The 20022-nt window shown below is 39.8% G+C and overlaps 1 protein-coding gene across 1 annotated transcript in view; it reads left to right on the top strand.

The window, feature by feature from the left end:
• Positions 1-945: 945 nt before the first annotated feature.
• Positions 946-20022, top strand: part of ryr2b (ryanodine receptor 2b (cardiac)) — an 81708-nt gene continuing 62631 nt past the window's right edge. Inside the window, exons 1-26 of the mRNA XM_088421312.1 lie at positions 946-1049; positions 3451-3570; positions 4169-4273; positions 5308-5379; positions 5451-5529; positions 5603-5715; positions 6558-6681; positions 7169-7265; positions 7354-7428; positions 8126-8282; positions 9110-9274; positions 9456-9577; positions 9643-9814; positions 10759-10894; positions 11019-11114; positions 11225-11343; positions 12459-12592; positions 15138-15379; positions 16219-16411; positions 16488-16707; positions 16808-16912; positions 16995-17098; positions 17222-17305; positions 18047-18206; positions 18306-18453; positions 18539-18747. Coding sequence (XP_088277438.1) covers positions 1002-1049; positions 3451-3570; positions 4169-4273; positions 5308-5379; positions 5451-5529; positions 5603-5715; positions 6558-6681; positions 7169-7265; positions 7354-7428; positions 8126-8282; positions 9110-9274; positions 9456-9577; positions 9643-9814; positions 10759-10894; positions 11019-11114; positions 11225-11343; positions 12459-12592; positions 15138-15379; positions 16219-16411; positions 16488-16707; positions 16808-16912; positions 16995-17098; positions 17222-17305; positions 18047-18206; positions 18306-18453; positions 18539-18747 — 3399 coding nt within the window. The 5' untranslated portion in view covers positions 946-1001. The remainder of the gene's footprint in view (positions 1050-3450; positions 3571-4168; positions 4274-5307; positions 5380-5450; positions 5530-5602; positions 5716-6557; positions 6682-7168; positions 7266-7353; positions 7429-8125; positions 8283-9109; positions 9275-9455; positions 9578-9642; positions 9815-10758; positions 10895-11018; positions 11115-11224; positions 11344-12458; positions 12593-15137; positions 15380-16218; positions 16412-16487; positions 16708-16807; positions 16913-16994; positions 17099-17221; positions 17306-18046; positions 18207-18305; positions 18454-18538; positions 18748-20022) is intronic.

Raw genomic sequence — 20022 nt, 5'->3', positions numbered from 1 at the left:
ACCTGTGGATTAGTAGATCGATAGACAGAATTAACTCATTTGCAGTCACTGATGACAATAAAAGTCCAAAATCTGTTTTTACTGGGCTGGCAGTGAACAAGTTAATTTGTCGCTATACTTCCGTGAATATAAACCAAAGACAAAAATCAATTACTTGCAATAAATGTGGAAGAACATTTATTTCATTCACAGTTAGTGATGTCTATGGACCTCAAAAAACGATTTTACTGCGAGGGCAGCGGATGAGTTCATTTATCTGCACTAGAAAAACATGTCGCTGTTTGAAGGTCCTTCCATTTTTTTAAATAAAAATAATGCAAAGATGATAAGTGGCATTGATAGAAAATGTATATATTAAAAAGTGTGCTTTAAAAATGGTGAATCTGCCGTTGTACGACGAGTATTCACGGCACTGTAGCTCACGTTGCGTTTGAAAAATAAGCACTTCTAATAATTTTAACACTTCTCATATCACCATATGGATACTTTACGAATTTTAAGTGTTGTAATGAATTATTAAACACCCGATGAAGCAAATAAAATCAACATTTTATAATTTACTTTGTAGAAAAAGACGTAATTTGAATGTCTTCAGGTGTGATTTCAGTTTTTCCCACTTCATCTCTGAAAATGAATGCAGCACACTTTCCGTCAATCTCATGGGATTTATAACAACATTCATATCACAATCTGGAGACTTTATAGATTATAAGTGTTTTAATTAATTACTAATCACGAAATCATACCAAGAAAATTAAACATTTCTTTGGAGAAAGAAAAACCTCTTTAAATTCCTTCGGGTGGAAGTCCAGTATTTCCCACTTTATCTTGGACACTGAATGCAGCACACTTTCCGCCAATGTGAAAAAACCGTCATGGCGTCCCTCTTAAGTGGCCGCGCCCACTCGTTCTGGACACTGATAACTCACAACTTGCTGTTTGGAATTTCACTCCTTCATTTCATTGCGAACCTTTCACAACTGCTAGAAATTTTGGAAATAATGTCTCACGCCGGTGACGGAGATGACGAATTCCAATTTCTACGTATGGTGAGTTATAAATGGCACGCGTGTTAGCATTAGCAATATGTAGCAGTGACACTGAAAAGAAACTGAAAATGATATTTTTTTTTGCTTTCAGTTGCTTATAATATGGGAAAATGTCATTTCTAAATGATCATTTAAGTCAAATTAAACAGTATGAATGCAACGTGTTGAGAAATTCTGCCTCATGTATTCTCAAACTTTACTTTCCATTAATGCTAATCTACTTTTTCAATTTACTATAATGTGAGAATTCACATTTCGCTTCCCTGGAGCATGCAATGCACTTTGCTGATTTTTTTTTTTTTTTCGCTTGGATGACTCAGGCAAGAGAGAGCACAAATGGCCTCAGTATCTCAACTTTAGTGCACCATGCTATCACGCTTGCCCAGTTGTAAACATATGATCTTATCTGATAAGGAGTGCGGGAAGTGTGATGGATGGGAGATCGGCGGCTATAAAATCAGTAGTTACGGTCTGGAATCAAAATGAAGGAAAAGAAGATCGTTGCCTTCAAAATATCTGCACAAAATAGGTATGATGAGACATTTTGTTGCGCAATTTCAAACTAAAGTTAAACCAGGAGTGCATAAACATGTAAATCTAGAAAACCTGGGTCTGAATGTCTGCACTCAAAAACGTAAAATTACGTCTTTGGGATTGAAGGAGTTAATTAGACAACCATATTTTTTCGTGTACAATTTAATGCTATTAAAATCCCATTTTTTCTCTTGCTGTCGACTGAAAATGTAAGAAACGTCCAATCACGGTTCAGTTTATGGACATCACATGACCAACTGCTGAGCCATGATTGGTCGTTACCCGAGCCTTGCGTACATGTGAAATTCCAGGTCAAAATGTTTATTTTTATAACAGGGAAAAAAAGAATTACAATTGAATGAGGTTAATTAAATAACTCAATTATTTTTCATGTACAATTTAATAGTATAACCTTTGTGGCATTATGTTACAATTTATGGAAATTCATTTGATATTTTTGTGGTATCGTAATAGAATCAATGGGGTGAACAAACACTTGGGAGCTGAAATTTCCAGCAGATGATGTCAAATTTCAAAATACAACGATTGTGACACTTCCATGTGATTGCAGCTGGATGTGCGAGATTTTGTGTACAAAAATAATTGCTCTCCGAATTTTGGACCATATAAAAGCATTATAATGATAATTTTTGAGATGCATTTTAATAGGATTCATGACATTAATTTTCCTGCGATTTTTGCAACATTCCGTTGAGCTGCGGTCAAAGTATGTCAGCAAACAGAAAACTCTTTGTTGACCTATGTTTCACCTCAAGACAGTAGGTGGCGGTATGGACCAATTAATGGCTATATCAATTTTTCAATTTTTTGTGAGTTAATTTTGCGATTTTGCTTAATAAACATCTCAGCATGGACCAGCGTGTTTGACTGCTTGCAGAGTGTGTCTGATATGGACAAGAGGAATGTAGACATGGTCCCAATATGGAGCTATGCGTCCTGAGCACCAAGAGGTGTTGGTGCTCCTGTCTGCTGTCTCGTTCTCCTGTTCCGTAAATAGAAGCGAAGATCTAATGGCCTTCATGTTGTCCGTTTGCTATTTAAATGGAGATAAGATTAACAGAGGTGGCGGATATCTCCTGGAGACACGTTTCGTCCTCCTGACATTCACTCCGTAAATATTTACCGTATTTTCCGCACTATAAGGGGCACGGGAAAGCCTTCAATTTTCTCAAAAGCCGACACTGCGCCTTATAATCCGATGCGCCTTATACAGAGGATGAACCGTGAGATTTTATTTTCGGGGGACGAAAAAATTAATTAACATAATCGGCATGTAAATTCATCAATTTTTACCCCAGCATTTCAGTTAAAAATATCATTTTGACAATTAACTCATTCAATGCCAAGGACGTATTTTCACGTTTTTTTAAGAGTCCAGACATTCAATCTCAGATACTTAAGTATCGATTTAACACTTGAGTATCTGGAAATTAATGTTCTTAAATGTACTTATTATCAATTAAATACTTAAGTATCTGGGAATTAAATACTTAAGTATCTGGGAATTAATGTCTGGACTAAGTAATAGATTACTTAAGCACTTAAGTTCTGTAGTACCAGCCATTTTTAGACTCTCTTTTGCAAACATTTAAAAAAATGGAAAACAGATAAAAAATTACTACCTGTAAAGTTGAAAAAAATGAATTTTAGGGGCGGGTTTGAGTTAATTTTCTCTTAATTTGAAAAGAAAACTACAGTTCTTGTAAGCATGAAAAAAAATCTCACGTACCTCCTGCAGTACCTTCGCGTGCCCCCAGGGGCACTTGTTCCTCCATTTGAGACTAATGGACTAAAAACCTTTGCCTACTAGATTTTGCTGATCATTTAGTCCTCCTTTTGACTTCAGGGTGACGAAGTGGTCCTGCAGAGCGTCTTCACTTCTCAGGAGGAACATGTGAAAGTTTGCCTGGCTGCCGAGGGCTTCGGAAGCCGCCTGTGCAGGCTGGAGGCCACCTCCAACTGTAAGGTGAGGACAACGTCAACCTCCTTCCTTCTCTCTATTTCGTCTGCGCACAACACGCAATTATTAATTGTTTGTATGTCATATTTGGTGCTGTTTCACTCTTTGAGGATTTTCTTGGCTGGAGCTCGGTCCCTTGTTGCCATGGTGACAAAGCCCAATGCAGAGGGTGGAAAATGTAACGTGCTATAATTCTTGATCCTTTGGGTGCTTTGATTTAAAAAATTCCCAAGGCTGTCATTGATGCAGATGAAAGTCCTAGTCGTCAGCAGTAAATTTGTGTTGTGGAAAATACCGTAATTCATCAAATATAAGACGCACTTTATTTTCGTTCCATAAAATGAAGGCCAAAAGTAGGGACGTGCCCTTTGAACTTTTTTTTTTCCGACACCATTCGAGAACGACTGACATAAGGCGAGATTTGACGCACTTCTTACTTATAATAATTACGGTAGCGGGACAAGCTAGAAGGTGGAAATCAGTTGCCTATGGCAGCTAACAGAAGCTGGTGTTAGCTGAGCTTGTCACTGCATTATCGCTAACGGCTAGCAAACGGCTAGAAAACGTTCACTCTTTTTTTTTCTTCTTTGGGCCCCTTCAACAGAATGTTCCACCAGACTTGTCGGTGTGCGGCTTCATCCTGGTCCAGTGCCTGTCTGTGCGAGCTCTGCAGGAAATGCTGGCGCACGGCGAAGGCCTGGTTGCGGAGGTTAGCTCACATCCTTGCTTATCATTACACACACACACACACACACACACACATATGTGTATATATGTATATATATATATATATATATATATATATATATATTAGGGCAATAATCGTGATGATATTGGCCACAATTAATCGCGATTATTGCCCTAATATATATATATATATATTGTGGCAAGGCGAAGCTACCACACGTGCTGTGCTAGTGGAGATCTTTACTCTTCGCATGCCATCACAAAACTGATACAACAAAGTCCAAAACAGCAAAGACAAAGCCAACAGGTTCAAAGCATCAAAGGATCATAGCGACATGCCTACTGGGTGAGAGACATGGTCCTAGTGTCCGCCACAATATATATATATATATATATATATATTTTTTTTTTTTAATTTATTCATTTATTTATTCATCTCCCGTCAACACCTGTCAACGTTGTATTTTCATTAATTACTGGAACGTAATCTGCCCGACATAAATCTGGTTTTCTGAAAACACAGTCATGCACAGCATATATACACACGCACACACACACACACACACACACATATATATATATATATATATATATATATATATATATATATATATATATATATATATATATATATATGTGTGTGTGTATGTGTGTGTGTGTGTGTATATGTGTGTATAAAATATATATATGTATATATATATATATATATATATATATATATATATATATATATTTTTTTTTTTTTTTTTAATTTATTCATTTATTTATTTATCTCCCATCAGCACCAGTCAAAGTCATATTTTCGTTAATTACTGAAAAGTAGTCTTCCCGACATAAACCTGGTTTTCTGAAAACACAACCATGCACATCACACACCACACACACACACACACACACACACATACATATATATATATATATATATATATATATATATATATATATAGATATATATATATTAAATATTATATATTTATATATAATATATATATATTCGCTGCCTTACTTGTAAACGTCTCTGGTGAGTGAATATCTCTCGCTCGGCGCGCTTCCCAGGGAGCCGGGGGCAACCATCGCACCCTTCTATACGGCCAGGCTGCGCTTTTCCAGCATTGGTACAGCGGCGCGGTGAGTCATCCCCGCGGGGATCAACAACACGGCGGCACTTTGTGATTTTCCGCCGAAATCTTTTTTTGCAGTTTCTCAGCTGCTTGTCCACGTCGCAGTCCTCGGCCGACAAGCTGGCTTTTGACGTGGGCCTGCAGGAGGACAAAGCGGGTATGCCATTTTAGCGGGATCCGTCAGGACGCAAATTTTGATTGGCTTTGATGGTCCGGCGTTTGTGTGACAGGTGAGGCCTGTTGGTGGACCGTGCACCCAGCTTCCAGGCAGAGGTCAGATGGGGAGAAAGTGCGCGTTGGCGATGACCTCATTTTGGTCAATGTGTCTTCGGAGAGATATCTGGTAAATGGCTGAGATTTTGAGCATTACTCGATTTGAGGAAGGCGCAGTGGACATACGATCAGCACGTCTGATTCGCCGTTCCGATTTTCAGGTTTTAACTTACTGTCTCATATATACAATCGAAGAATAAACCTACAAGCATTTATTTAAGTCTATTCATGTATTAGTGGTTCGCTATTACTGCCCTTCTTGCTCCATTACTGTTTTTTTTTTTTTTTATATTGCCTACCTTATTATTTGCTCTATTATGGAATGTAGTCCGCTCGAGAAAGTGAACCAAATACAAATTTCATTGTGTGTTATTACAATGCATATGACAATAAAACTCTTGAATCTTAAAGGGACAGTGTGTAAGATTTAGACCATATTAATTATGGACAGCAGGAGGTGCTGCATTTACCATTGTGCAATTACCTAAAAATGCCTGCAGGTGGTGACAAAAAAACACAAATACAGCCAACCCCCTAGGGTCATGACAGTTGTTTTTGTCGCAAAGCGGGGAAGTTACCGTAAAGAGTGGGCAAAAAAACAGTATCCCACATCGCAACATGAAAAAAAACTAAGCCGGGGACGCTGTAACCCGGGGGTCCACTGTATATAGATTGTATTCAATAGAAAAAAATGCTGTTTTCATTGACATAAACCTTTCAAAAAAGGACATTTTGCAACCATACTTTTAATACCGTGATACCGCAATATTTTAGTCCACCATTTTCATTATTTTAAATTGAACGAACCCATAGCCGTCGACGTCATTTGACGTCATCGCCTTGTAGCGACCGGCAAAAGTATCCACAGCATCCGTATCGTCTTGTGCCGACTCATCTTTTGTGGCTTCCCAGCACTTGTCCTTCGGCGCGGCCCGCGACAACAGAAGCTTGGGTGAGCGTCTGATCGTGGACGCGGCCTTCCGGCGCTCTCTGTGGAGCGTCGCCCCGGTCTGCTCCGCCAATGGACTCGCTCAAGGCAAAACTTTTCTCTTATTTGGATTCTGGACAGTTTTGAACCTTCAAAGACTTACCAGAGTTGAAAAGTTCAGGGATGGGACGGGATATGGTACGAGGAGATTAGAACGCCACCAGATTTTGAGAACTCCGTCAAGCTAAGGGACGGCAGGCTAGGGAGCTGAAATTTCACCCAGATTGCGACAACATGTCCATTTTCAACATTATTTAACTCATTCAGCGCCAGTTTGGAACTCTCATTAAAAAAAACGTGTAATTTGAGTGGCGACGGCTCTGCTTGTAGGATACCTGAGGGGTACGAGGAGATTAGAACGCCACCAGATTTTGAGAACTCCGTCAAGCTAAGGGACGGCACGCTAGGGAGCTGAAATTTCACCCAGATTGCGACAACATGTCCATTTTCAACATTATTTAACTCATTCAGCGCCAGTTTGGAACTCTCATTAAAAAAAAACGTGTAATTTGAGTGGCGACGGCTCTGCTTGTAGGATACCTGAGGGGCGGCGACACGCTCAGGCTGCTCCACAGCCACACCGACGCGTGTCTGACGATTCCCACGGCGGAGCGGGACCAAGAGCCGCAAAGGTCATCATCTCATCTCGCAAAACGCCCCTCCCTCCCTCCCTCCCTCCCTCCCTCCCTCCCATCTCACCTGCCGTCTTTCTTCATCCAGGACGGTGCACTATGAGATTGGATCAGCGTGCAGGCACGCTCGCTCTCTGTGGAGGCTGGAGATCCTGCGCGTGGTGTAAGTAGGGGCAAAATTGTCTCACGTCGCCGGTCCCGATTGGGACGGGTGTCCCCGCTGTCAACTGAAACCGTGGGTACATTTGTATGATGTTGACGTAATACGAATTTATCCAAAAGTCACACAAAACGAATATTTAGCGATTGAATGTGGTCTTGCGGTTGGGGCTCACAGATTAATCCACAACTAATTAGGGGCGGGCAATCATCTAATGAGTTCGATTGTGAAGTGTCATTGCAATAAAATACGTTTTTTTTTTCAGTTTTAGACTAACCTGTATAAATAGTGGAAAAACGGTTCACAGTTGTTGAAAGTTGATTTCTATTGTATTTTTATTATTATTATTAATGTTAAAAAGGACAGAGTTTTAGGTACTGTATACTTGGACATTTTTTATAGATAATAATCTTCTTAATTATAGTCAGTCTGGCGAGTGGGGACCATTGCAAAATATCATTGCTGATTTTCATTAAAATGGCAAAGGTAATGCAGATTTTAGTGCATTTTTTGTGTAACGGCAACATTTTTTTGAGGGTAAGAGATAAAAAATAAAACCTTAAAAAATCAAATTCATCAATTATTTGATAGATTAATTGAATATTAAAATAACCTTTGTTTTTTTCCTTACAAAATTGCGTAAATATCAAATTTAGTCGAGCCCTTGTGAAATGAATTTGAACATGAAATATTTGTTAAGGTGGAGTGGCAGACACCCGAGTTGGGGGCAACCTTTTCGATTGTGTCACGTGACCACCGGACGCTACCTGGGCCTCACGGACCAACGGGGCCTCCATCTGCTCGATCGGGACAAGGCCGACATCGGGGCCACGTCGTTTTGCTTCCGCTCGGCCAAGGTGCGGAGAAATACATTGTCTTTTTTCAAGAGACCCCCAAAATGGCACGCGAAAGAGCTCGCCATTATCCGCGCTTTTGATTGGTCTCTAATTTGTAAAATCATCGTGTGTACTGCCCAATAGTACGGATAATTTAACGTGAAATATCTCTTAAAAGCGTGAGATTTTAACAGGGTTTCTGTAGGTATCGGAAATACTAATTTCATGCTTACATTTGTATTTTCGAGTTAAGAGCAAAGTAATTGGAATATGAAGCAACTTTTTGTAAAATTTTGCTATAGACAGATATATAGGGTATAGTTTTAGATGATATTTTCTTTCTTGAGATAATAGTGGTGAAAACACACCTAATTTTCAAAGTGAGAGTAAATTAAGTGGATCATGAAGGAATTTATTGTTAAATGGTGTCATAGTGTCACACAGATATAGTTTTTAATGTTACATGATTCATCTTGAAATTGCTGAATAACATATGCCTAGAGATACTACTAGAAATGTAATTCTGTTACAGTTTCATTTTCAAATTATAAGCAAATTAATTGGAACATGAAGCAACTTATTACGAAAATCTGTTAAAGTGACATATAGTTTTTGATGATGTTGCATGATCTGTCGTGAAAATGCTGATTAAAATACACCTAGATACCTTTACAAATCTAGTTCCTGTGAATTTTCAAATTAAGAGCAAATTAATTGGAACACAAATCAACATCGTAAAATTGGGTTCTAGTGACTTCTTTGCCAAATGTTGAATGCCTTTATTTTGTTTGCCTAAGAAAAAAAATACAATTGTTCGACCCTAGATGAAAACAATCGTGTGTCTTTAGGAAAAAGTGGACTCTGCAACAACGTCCGACGCGGATGGCATGGGATCCCCGGTGATCAAATACGGAGACTCGGTGTGTTACCTTCAGCATTTGGACTCGGGCCTGTGGCTCACCTACCAAGCCGCGGATAGCAAGTCTGCGTGTGTGGGAGGAGCTAAGCGCAAGGTAAAGGTAAAGGCCCTGTGGTAGTTACAAAGCCATTTCTACAGTCAACTTGTGATAGTGGGGAATGTAGATGAGAGTACCTTCACTATCAGTCCATGCAATCCCTGCTAACCTTTTTCCCAGGAAAAAAATGGGATAACCTACATTAAGTTATTCTATAAACAAACAAATGTGTCTCCAGGCTATCTTGCACAGCGAGGGTCATATGGACGACGGCTTGACGCTGTCTCGATCCCAGCGGGAAGAATCTCACACTGCCAGCCTCATACAGAGCGCAACGTCCCTCTTTGCTAGTTTTATCAGGTACTGGACACCAAACACACACACAAAAAAAAGAACTGTTTGTTTTATATGACATTTTCTTCTAGGAAACTTGAGTCTTGTGATGGACAAGGAAACGTCCAGCCCGTCTTGAACGTGAGACAGAGCTTGCAAGATCTGATAAGCTTTTTTCAGCCGCCACGAGACGAGCAGAGCCATGAAGCGCGGCAAAATAGCAGGACCGCCTTGAAGAATCGGCAGAACATGTTTCGAGAAGAGGTACGATAACCCCAAAAACAAAAAATGCGAGGTTGAATAAATCGTTGTACAGAGGAGGATTAGGACCAGTGAGGAAAATAAAAGATGGCAGGATGAAGTGAGAATTCTGACTCTACTCTTGGAATTCTGGCTTTCAAGTAAGATTTCTGCCTTTAAAGTGTGAATTCTAATTTTTCTTTTTTTTCTGTCCAAAATTCTCACTTTAAGGAAAGTCAGCGTTTCTGAGTCTGTCTAAATTTTTACTTTAAAGACAGAATTCTGACTTGAAACTCAGAATTTTGACTTTAAAGTGAGAACTGACTAAAGCGAGTTTTGAAAAGTAAGTCAGAATTAGTACTCTAAAGTGAAAATTCTGACATGATCCCTTTTAAAAATTCATTAAACCGAAGAAGTGAAAATTCTGACTTTAAAGCCAGAATCCTGAAAATTCATAATTCAGTCTTTAATGTGAAAATCCTCAGTTTATTCAGTTTAAATACATTTTCTCTTAAAATGATTCTGAGAAGTCAGAATTCATTTCAGTCAGAATTCATTTGTCAGAATTCAGACTTTATTTATTTTAATAATAATAAGAAAACATTAGAATGCTTATTCTGAGGGAAAAAAGTCAGAATTCCGAGAGTACAGAGAATTCTAAGAATAGTCAAAATTCTCACTTTAGTCAGTTGTGGGTTGTTTGTGTTTTTGTTCAAGTTTTTAAGTGTCTTGTTGATTCGATTGCGTCCACCCGTCCTTGTCAACCTGCTTCTCTTGTGTCTGCCAATCAGCTCCCTGCTCCAATTGTTCCTTACGCAGGTGTTCCTTGTTGTTTAATTAGTTTTGAGCGCATTTCCTGTTTTCTTTGAGTTTGTTTCGGGTCATATTTATTTTCACCGGCCCTGATCCTCTCCATAGTGCAAAGCAATGTCGTATGCATTTTTAATGAATGTTGGTGTTTCTCTCAGGGAGTGATGGAGTTGGTATCGGAGTGTATTGACCGTCTACACCAGCGTATTCACGCTTCGCATTTTGCTGAGGCTACAGCTAACGATGCCGGAGAAAACTGGGAAGACATCCTTGGGCATTTTTATGAGCTTCTGGGTAGCCCACATTTTTGGAATTTTAAAACATCCGTGGCGCTCATATCAATAAATCCATTGCTTATTCTCGAAATGGTTCCCTATTTTCAGGGTGTGTTTTTTAATGTTTTTTTTTTTCCCCCCAGCCTCGCTTATTAGGAGAAACCGCGCAAACTGTGCGCATTTCTCGAGTTCGCTCGATTGGCTCATTAGCCGACTGGACCGACTGGAGGCCTCTTCTGGTGGGTTCCAGGAATCAAATCTATAATTCGCCAATCTTTAATAATTTTTCCGCAATGTTTTGGACGGAACGCACACTCAATGATTCATATTTGGTATTTTCTCACGTCAGGTGTTTTGGAGGTTCTACACTGTGTTTTGGTGGAAAGCCCCGAAGCACTTAATGCCATCAAAGAAGCACACATCCACTCCATCATCGCTTTTCTAGACAAGCATGGATGCAACCACAAGGTTAGCTTCGCTTTTTTTTTTTTTTTTTTTGGAACATTCAGGTCCCTGGGTCACTTTGACCCGGAGGGGTATTTAGTCATCCAAACATGTCAGAAATGTCGATGATCCAAATCCAATATTTAGTTTTAACCCATGATCTATTTTCATTGCTTAAGATCAGCAATAATGTCTCTGGGTCAATTTGACCCGGAGGTGTGTGTATCCAAAAATGTAAAAAAACTCACACAATGTAACAAAGGCGATGCTCAATTTATACCTGTGTGTTACGTTTTTTTCTAAGTTCCAAGAACATCCCGGGTCAATTTGACCCCTGCACAATGATCCAAAGGTTTCTGAAACTATTCGTGTGTGTGTAATCCTGCTAACTAAAAAATATTGTGGGTTTATTCTTGGGTCATTTTCACGCAGAGTTTATTCAATCACTCAAACGTGTTCTAAATGTCTTTAATCCAAATCCAATACTTTCTTTTAACCAGGGATTTATGTTTGTTTCCCCCATGTCCCTGGGTCAACCTGACCCGGAGGTGTGTGCCTGAATCCAAAATTATCACAAACTTTTATTTTTTATTTTTTTAATAATTGGAAATCCATTCAAAAAGTAACAAAGGCTATACTCAAATCATTCCAGTGTGTTGTTTGTTTCTTTGGAATAGAAAAAACAACACGGGTCAATTTGACCCAGTGTCTTGTGTAACTATCCAAAAGTTACAGAAACTATTTGTGTGTGTAATTTTTAACTAACAAATCTTGTCACTTTTTTTTTTCCTCCTTTAAAATAAACAGCAACAATATTTTTGGGTCATTTTGACCCGGTTTGCCTTTTTATTTATCAAGAAGATTTCATGATTTCAAAACGTTTAAAAAGCATTGTTAAAAAAAGCATACAAATATGATTTTTAACAGATTTGTTGATGATACATAAACCAAGCAGAAGTCTTATGCTGAAAAACTGTGAAATTTCCTTTACCTTCCAAATGGGTCAGTTTGACCCGCAAGATAATAACGATTTGCGGAACCAGAGCCATTAAAAACTTCTACCTTTTTGAGGTAAAAGAAAAAAAGTTGGAACTGATTTTGTGATGATGTTGTCAGTACTTAGAGGTTTTGCTTTGCAGGTGCTGGAGGTTCTGTCTTCTTTGTGTGTGTGTCACGGCGTCGCGGTGCGCTCCAATCAGAACCTCATCAGTGAAAATCTGCTGCCCGAGAGAGATCTACTGCTGCAAACGCGTCTGGTTAATCAGGTCACAAGGTACTCCTGTCAACGTTCTTGCTAACTTTGAAAGTCAACTTCTAACGCTTTCACTGCCAGACCAGAAAAAAATTTTCTCTGACGTTTATAGTCGTCATTGGCATTCAACGAATTTATTCTTTTTTTTTTTTTTCCTAAGATTAAGTATAAGTGAAATGTTAACAGTGTGAGTGTCGGAGCTCATCCTTTTCACAAATCACACAAGTTGAAAAACCTTGGAGAGACAAATTTGAAGTGGACGCACACGTGGTTTGATGTTTTTTCATCAAGGTGAGTCAATTGACAATAAATTTTTCATTCCCGACGCCAACTTGGCAAAGCTTGCGCTTCATAGACGTCAAACATATTTGCCAAAGTTTTTTTTTTTTTTTACCTCAATTGTGTCTTCTGCTAGTTGCTGCCAATTAATAAAATCTAAAATAATATTGCGTCCATTTTGTCTCAACAAGACAGCAAAGTAAATTGTATACCAGCCAAACACATTACTCGTTATTGGAAAGGCCAGGGTGTCCTCAACCGAGGACACTATGACTTAGTAGGGTAGTCCCAATGCGTCAAAAGAAATTGAACCCCCCAGCAATGTCCACTATAGAGGACACAAATGAAGATATGATATTATCAATATGTCACATAAACGACAGATCATTTTAACTTTTTTTACAGTATTTTTTCTGATCCTTTGGTTTTTTTTTTTTACGTCAAAGCATGTTCAAAGGGAAAGCATTGAGAGAAGACACCAGGGAGCTGAAATTTCACCCAGACGGCATCAACATGTCAAAGTTCAACATGGCAGGAGCACTCACTTGTTACAATACTGCACAGGGGTTAGGAAAGACATTCCTTTTCCAGAATCCTTCTGAGAACCAGCCAATTCATTTTGTGTCCACTATGTGTCCATTTTGTCTCAGCAAAGTGAAATGCATCCCGCAGAAGCATATGAGATAATAGCGGGAAGTCCATTAAGTCCTCTAGTGAGGACACTAGGACTTAGTAATGTAGGTATAAATATACACAGTAAAGATAAAGATGTAAACAAAAAACTAATGTCCACTATAGTGGACACAAATAGATCCAATCGACATTTCATCACGCTAATTCATTTCACTCCAACAAGCACATGAATAGAATGCCGCCAATTTTTCTGGATGAGCGGAATATATTTGCGAGGCTTATCATAAGTAATTCATGGCGGCATCAACACGACGGCGCACGGGTCCTTTTGAAGACTCCGCCACCAGTAGCCTTGACGACAACAAAATAGCGCATTGAAGCGGCGTCCCGCTCGTCTCGCGTATTTGCGGCGGGCTTATTATCCTTGAAGTTTTCGATTTGCCAGCAATACTGAAGCATCCTCGCCGGTGCGCCACTTCTCTTTTCTCCGCCGCTCTCCAGTTAATGATTAATTACTCGTCTCGCTCGGCGTCTCGCTTTCTTGATTTAAATCGAGAATCAGTCCCACGCAGATGTCTTCGCCGATGACACTTTGGGGAAAAAGTTGCTCGGCGGGGTGAATATTAATCATTGTCATTTTCACGTTTTACATGCTTTTTTTTTTTTTTCTTTTCGTTTCGACTGAATGTGGCGCTGTCATCTTTTTAGATGTTCTCTTCTCCCGCTTCTTCTTTGCCACGGGCGTTTTATTTTTAGCTTGTCATCCATCTGTCCTCCCGTTTTTCGGCGCTGACTCAAGGAGATGTCTTCAAATGGGGAACCATCGTTAGGAGTGCCAAAAAAAAAAAGACACAGCTTGTCAAAAAGCTTTCTCGTGAAGCTTTCAAATCCATCAAGGCCTGCAAATGGCGGTTATCCTGTTAAATCGATTAATCGGTTGATTGTTTGACGATTAATCGGATTTCAAAAATCCCGTTATTCAAAACAGGACATTTTCTTAAATCCAGTCACTAAAAAAAAAACAAAACATTGTTATTTGATTACCAGTTTATAGGGCCGCAATTAAAGATTATTTTAATCAATTGATCTGTTGATTATTTAGCCGATTAATCTATTTTTAAAAACACATTTTAATTTCCATTCCACTATTTAAAAACATGACTTTTACTTAAAAGCAGTAAATAAAAAAAAAGCATTTATGTAGGGCCGCAACAAATGTTTTTTTTAATCATCAATTGATCTGTTATTTAGCCGATTAATCGATTTTTAAAAATACACTTTAATTTCCATCCCGCTATTTAAAAAAGTAACATTTACTTAAAAGCAGTAAATAAAAAAAAACATTTATCTAGGGCCGCAACAAGTGGTTATTTTAACCATCAATTGATCTGTTGATTATTTCGTCGAGTAATCGTAAAAAAATATGATTACTTGACAAAATTTAAGTTTCCAATTTATTAAAAAAACTGGACATTTTTTAAATTGGCAGTGCAAAAAATACTAACAAACATTACATTGTTGGGCTGCGATTAATTATTGTTCAATAATTGATCTGTTGATTATTTTGCCGATTAATCGGCTTTCTAAAAATACATTTCAATTCGTTCGTTTTCATTTTCTCCCTTTTCCATCATGCGCTCGTGAAACACCGAAGCGTGAGGCCCAACATCTTCCTGTCCCTGGGGGAGGATTCGGCGCAGCCTCGCCGGTGGTACTACGAGCTGCTGGTGGATCACGTGGATCCCTTCCTGACTCCGGAGGCCACGCACCTGCGCGTGGGCTGGGCCGGAACCGACGGCTACCGACCCGGTCCCGCCGGGGGAGACGGCTGGGGGGGCAACGGTGTGGGGGATGACCTCTGCTCCTTTGGCTTTGATGGCCTTCATCTGTGGTCAGGTCGGATGCGTCATATGCATTTTGTTCAAACTTTCAAATTAGAGATAGACATTTTTTTTCGGGGCCTATACCGATTTGATTATCAGTAGTAGATAACTGACATTTTCGATAAAAGGGAAAAAAAATACAATTGTGACACTTTTCAAATTGAGTTTGCAGATAATGCACTAGCAATTTTTTGCGCGATTCGCTTGCTGGTTTATTTCGGAAATAAAACGGACAAAAAGAAATATCCGATTTTGACTCAACACAATCATAACACAATCACCTTTTTGAGGTAAAAGAAAAAATGGCTGATTTGAAAAAAAAAAGTAAAATTTTTAGCATGCTAAGCAGTTTAGTTATAATTTTAATCCAGATAATCCAAAACAAAATACTCATTAGCAGTAGTTAGACTGTAGTAAGAAGATCAGATTCCGATTAGACTCGCCTACAGCTACTTTTTTGCGTGGTTCCAATTCAGATAATGATGTGAGAGGTGTGTGCAGCTCCCATTTTATCAGTACTATCCATATCCGCTAAGAAAAAGCTACCGTAGTAGCCAATAAGAGGATCCGTGGTGATTCGCTTAAACTTGTTACCATAGAGATTGTAATTTTGTCATTTGTTTTAGGTTGTTCTTCAGTTTCCAAAGTTTTTTATATACCATTTATACACCTTTATTTCATGTATTTTTTTTGGTAAAATTAGAGTCCTATAGCTCAAAAACTTGTCTTACATTTCAAACATCTGTAAGACCCAGCTAAACTGAAATTGTGGTCCCCAGTGTTATTCGCATTGATTTAGGGGTTCGTCTCAATTTCTCTGAATAAAGCTAAGTGTACCTGTTGTGCATTCAGGCGGCGTGGCCCGCCGTGTGCGCTCTCCGTTCCCTCACCTGCTGACCGCCGAAGACGTGGTCAGCTGCTGCCTGGACCTCAACGAGCCCTGCGTCTCGTTTCGGGTCAACGGTCTCCCCGTGCAAGGCATGCTGGAGAACTTCTGCGTCGATGGACTTCTTCATCCCGTTGTCAGCTTCTCAGCCGGCGTCAAGTTAGTGCTGCAAACGGGCGGCTTTTAATTGGCCCGTTTCCTAGAGGAAATACTTTTTTTTTTTTTTGTAAACAAGGGTTCGTTTCCTGTTTGGCGGGGAACAAGGAGAATTTCGATTCCTTCCCCCGCATGGTTTTGTGCCGTGTTCTGAGGCTCTCCTCCCCCAAGCGGAGCTGAAGGTCGAATCGTGCCACGAGTACCTTTTGGATCACGAAGACGGGAAGCGAGAACTTATCGGCCCGTTTGAGCCCGTCGGTCCGGTTTGCTTCACTCCCTCACCAGTAGACATCAGCAAGGTAAAGTCTGACACAGTGTGGTCAGGGTTTCAAAGTAGGGTTTTGAACAAAGGTTGAGGTTCCAAAGGATTGTTTTAAACTAAGGTCAAGGATTTTATAGGTGGAGCTACCTCTGCAATTGGAGGATATCCGCGATAAAATGGCCGAGAACTTCCATGAACTTTGGGTGGTGGAAAAGCTTGATTTTGGATGGGCTTATGGAAACGTAAGAAGATCCAACGGAAATGTCGATGTTTCTTTATTTGCATTTATCAAAGTAAGATTTTGAGACGTATTCATCGTCACAGGAGCGAGATGAAGAGAAGCGACTGGATCCGTGTCTGGTGGAGTTCTTCAAGCTGCCCGATCAGGAGAGGAACCAGAAGCTCCAGACCGCCCAGGACATCCTGAGGTGGCCTCTCTCACCTCTTGCTCATTTTCATTATTTACATTCATGATTTATGGAAATATGCAAACATAAATCTACAATTCATAATTTATTAAGTTTTTTTTTTCTGGCCTTTATTTTCTCCAGGACTCTTCTTGCTCTTGGTTTCCACATTTGCTTGGATGATGATTGTACCGAGGAGAGGATCCACTTCATGAGACTCTCCAACAGGTATGAATAATTCAAGTTCATATCTAATGTAACGTTACTCCTCGTGAATTTTCTACAGCTGTGGTTCCAAATCACAATTTCTCCTTGAGAGCTCAAGCATCCAATGTCACTTAACGGTAGAAAAAACGAGAATAAAAAAGAAATAATAATAATAATCTCGCAACCCTGCGTTGGGATATTGACATGATATCTGAAATATTAGTTTTAAGGTGTTTTAGGCATTCAATATTCCCTATTAAGATTTATGAGTTCAACACAGAACTTAAAATTGGCATTTTTTTTGCTGCCACTAGGTGGCGCTGGCACTATGATGAAAAATATGTTCAAAGATTTCATTTGGACTTTTATCCAATATGTAATATTGTGAGGATGTTAGATCATTGGGGTCATATTACAGCAGTTATTAATGTTAGGATAAATCATCGGAGTAAGCGCTCCCGTATAGGCCACACCCATTACTGAAATGTCGTAATATTTGGTGTAGGGCATTCGATGTTTCTCGAGGCTTTTCAGACAGAATGTCATTGATATTTGTTCGATTGGCTCAACAAAGTACATAAAAACGTTAAAAATTCGATTTTTTTTCTGCCACAAATAAAATTAAGTACCTGGGATGGAACGTGTGGAAAAAAACGTAAAAATACGTGTCTGGGAGTGAACGAGTTCAATGAAAAACTTATATACCGTATTTGCCTCGATGAGGTTGATTTTTGGTCACGCGTGCTGTGTCCGACCCGTCAGGTACGATCTACCCGGCGGCTACAGACCGGCTCCGGTAGATGCGAGCCGTATTTGTCTAAGCCCCGCCCACGAGAGGGCGCTCGACCTGCTGGCGGAGAACGAGCACAACGTCTGGGCCCGAGAGCGTATCAGGCAGGGATGGACTTACGGCGCTCAACAGGTTCACGTGGAGAAAATGACATTTCAACATCTGTGTGCGGCCGTAATCGCACCGACGTTCCCTGGCAGAAATCGTTGAGGAATTTATCGATTTTCGCAGGATGGGAAATCAAAGCGGAGCCCGGACCTGGTGCCCTACGGCCTGCTTGATTCGACCAAGAGAAAAATAGGACAGAGGTGGGCCGAGGACGCGCTTTGTACCCTGCTGGCCTACGGTTATACCCTGGAGAGCCCCCAGCAGGAAAATCGTAAGACTTCCGACTTGGGATAATACGATATCGTGATTTATTGATGAGGGTGAAAACGTTCTTTTTTTGTCCGGACTTGTTGCAGCCATTTTATCAAACGGATGCTTCTTCTCCAGCGAAAAGCGCAGAGTGTTCCGAGCAGATAAGTCTTTGGCGGTGACTCGGGGGAAGTGGTACTTTGAATGCAAACTAGTCACCGCCGGGAAAATGAGAATCGGCTGGGCCAGGCCCGGATGCAAGCCTGACAAAGAACTGGGCTCCGACGACCAGGCCTTCGTCTTTGATGGATTTCAGGTAGGGACCCCCCAAATTCCTTCATGTGAAATGTGTCCCTACTACAATAGTATAAAGTAAATATTGCATTTGTTGACGGGTGTTTTACCTCATTTCTCAGGAGCGGTAATAAGGTCTCCGAGTCAAAATGACCCGGAGGTGTGTTTAATTGTACAAAAATGTCAAAACTTTTTTCTTTTAATTTTTTGGTGTAAACCTACTCACAGCAACAAAGACAACTTTTAATGTGTTATTTATTTCTCTGAATGAGTAAAAATATCCTGGGTCAAATTGACCCGGGGTCAGGTATAATTCATTATAATTTCAGTAACTTTTTTTGTGTGTTATACTGCTGACAAACTATTTGTCTTTTTTTTTTTCCTCCTCAGAAAACGCCATAACATTCTTGGGCCATTTTGACCCGTTTTTGCTTATTTATTGTTATGTTCTTTTGGTATTTGTGTTCTGTGTTATTATTTTTCTTTTAAATGGTCTTTCGAGTTGTGGGGTTTTGCTCATGTGTTTATGTTTTTGTTCCCCTCGTGTCAGTGTCGCGTCAGTGTGATTGCGTCCACCTGTCCAAGTTTACCTGCTTCCTTGTGTTGGCCAATTAGCTGCCTGTTCCAATTGTGTGTTGTCCAGGTGCTCCTTGTTGTCTCGTCAGTTTTGAGTGTATTTAGTTTCCTGTTGCCTTTCAGTTCTTGTCGGGTCGTTGTCATTGTTGCTATCAATCCCGAGTCATTCCTCACGAGTGTTTCCCGTGAGTTCTCTAGTTTAGAGTCTTGTGGTACTTCTTTTATTCCTGATTTTCGGTGTGTTACTTTGTATGCAGTTGTCGACCTTGTTTTCCTTTGTTATCCGATAAATTCAATTCTTCTTTTTCTGAGTGCAACCTGCCTCCCCGCGTATGGGTCCACAACCTACCACCACCGCACCTATGTTGAAAAATCACATCAAGCAAAAATCTGAAAAATGTCTCGCATTTTGATGCCCTTTTTTCAGTTTTAGACTAACCTGTCACCTGTATAAACGCTGCGAAAGTAGTTAACAGTTGATTTATGTTGCTGTTTTTCCTAATATTAAAAAGGAGACAGTTTTAGGTATGTTTGTCCAGTTTTTATTGAAAATAATCTTATCATTGGCGTGGCGAGTGGCAAGGCGTGAAAGGTTTTCTCTTTTCGTTGGGGGCGGGGGTTGCAAAATATAATTGAGAAGCAACGCTTGGCGTTTTAATAATCACGCAGTCATAAAATCTGAATGACTCACGTTGTTTCTGGACATGACTGACGCAAAGGG

Source organism: Hippichthys cyanospilos, chromosome 8 (genome assembly GCF_059441005.1).
Source record: "Hippichthys cyanospilos isolate Australia breed blue-spotted pipefish chromosome 8, RoL_Hcya_1.0, whole genome shotgun sequence".
Lineage (NCBI taxonomy): Eukaryota > Metazoa > Chordata > Actinopteri > Syngnathiformes > Syngnathidae > Hippichthys > Hippichthys cyanospilos.
This window is presented reverse-complemented; position numbering and strand designations above follow the sequence as displayed.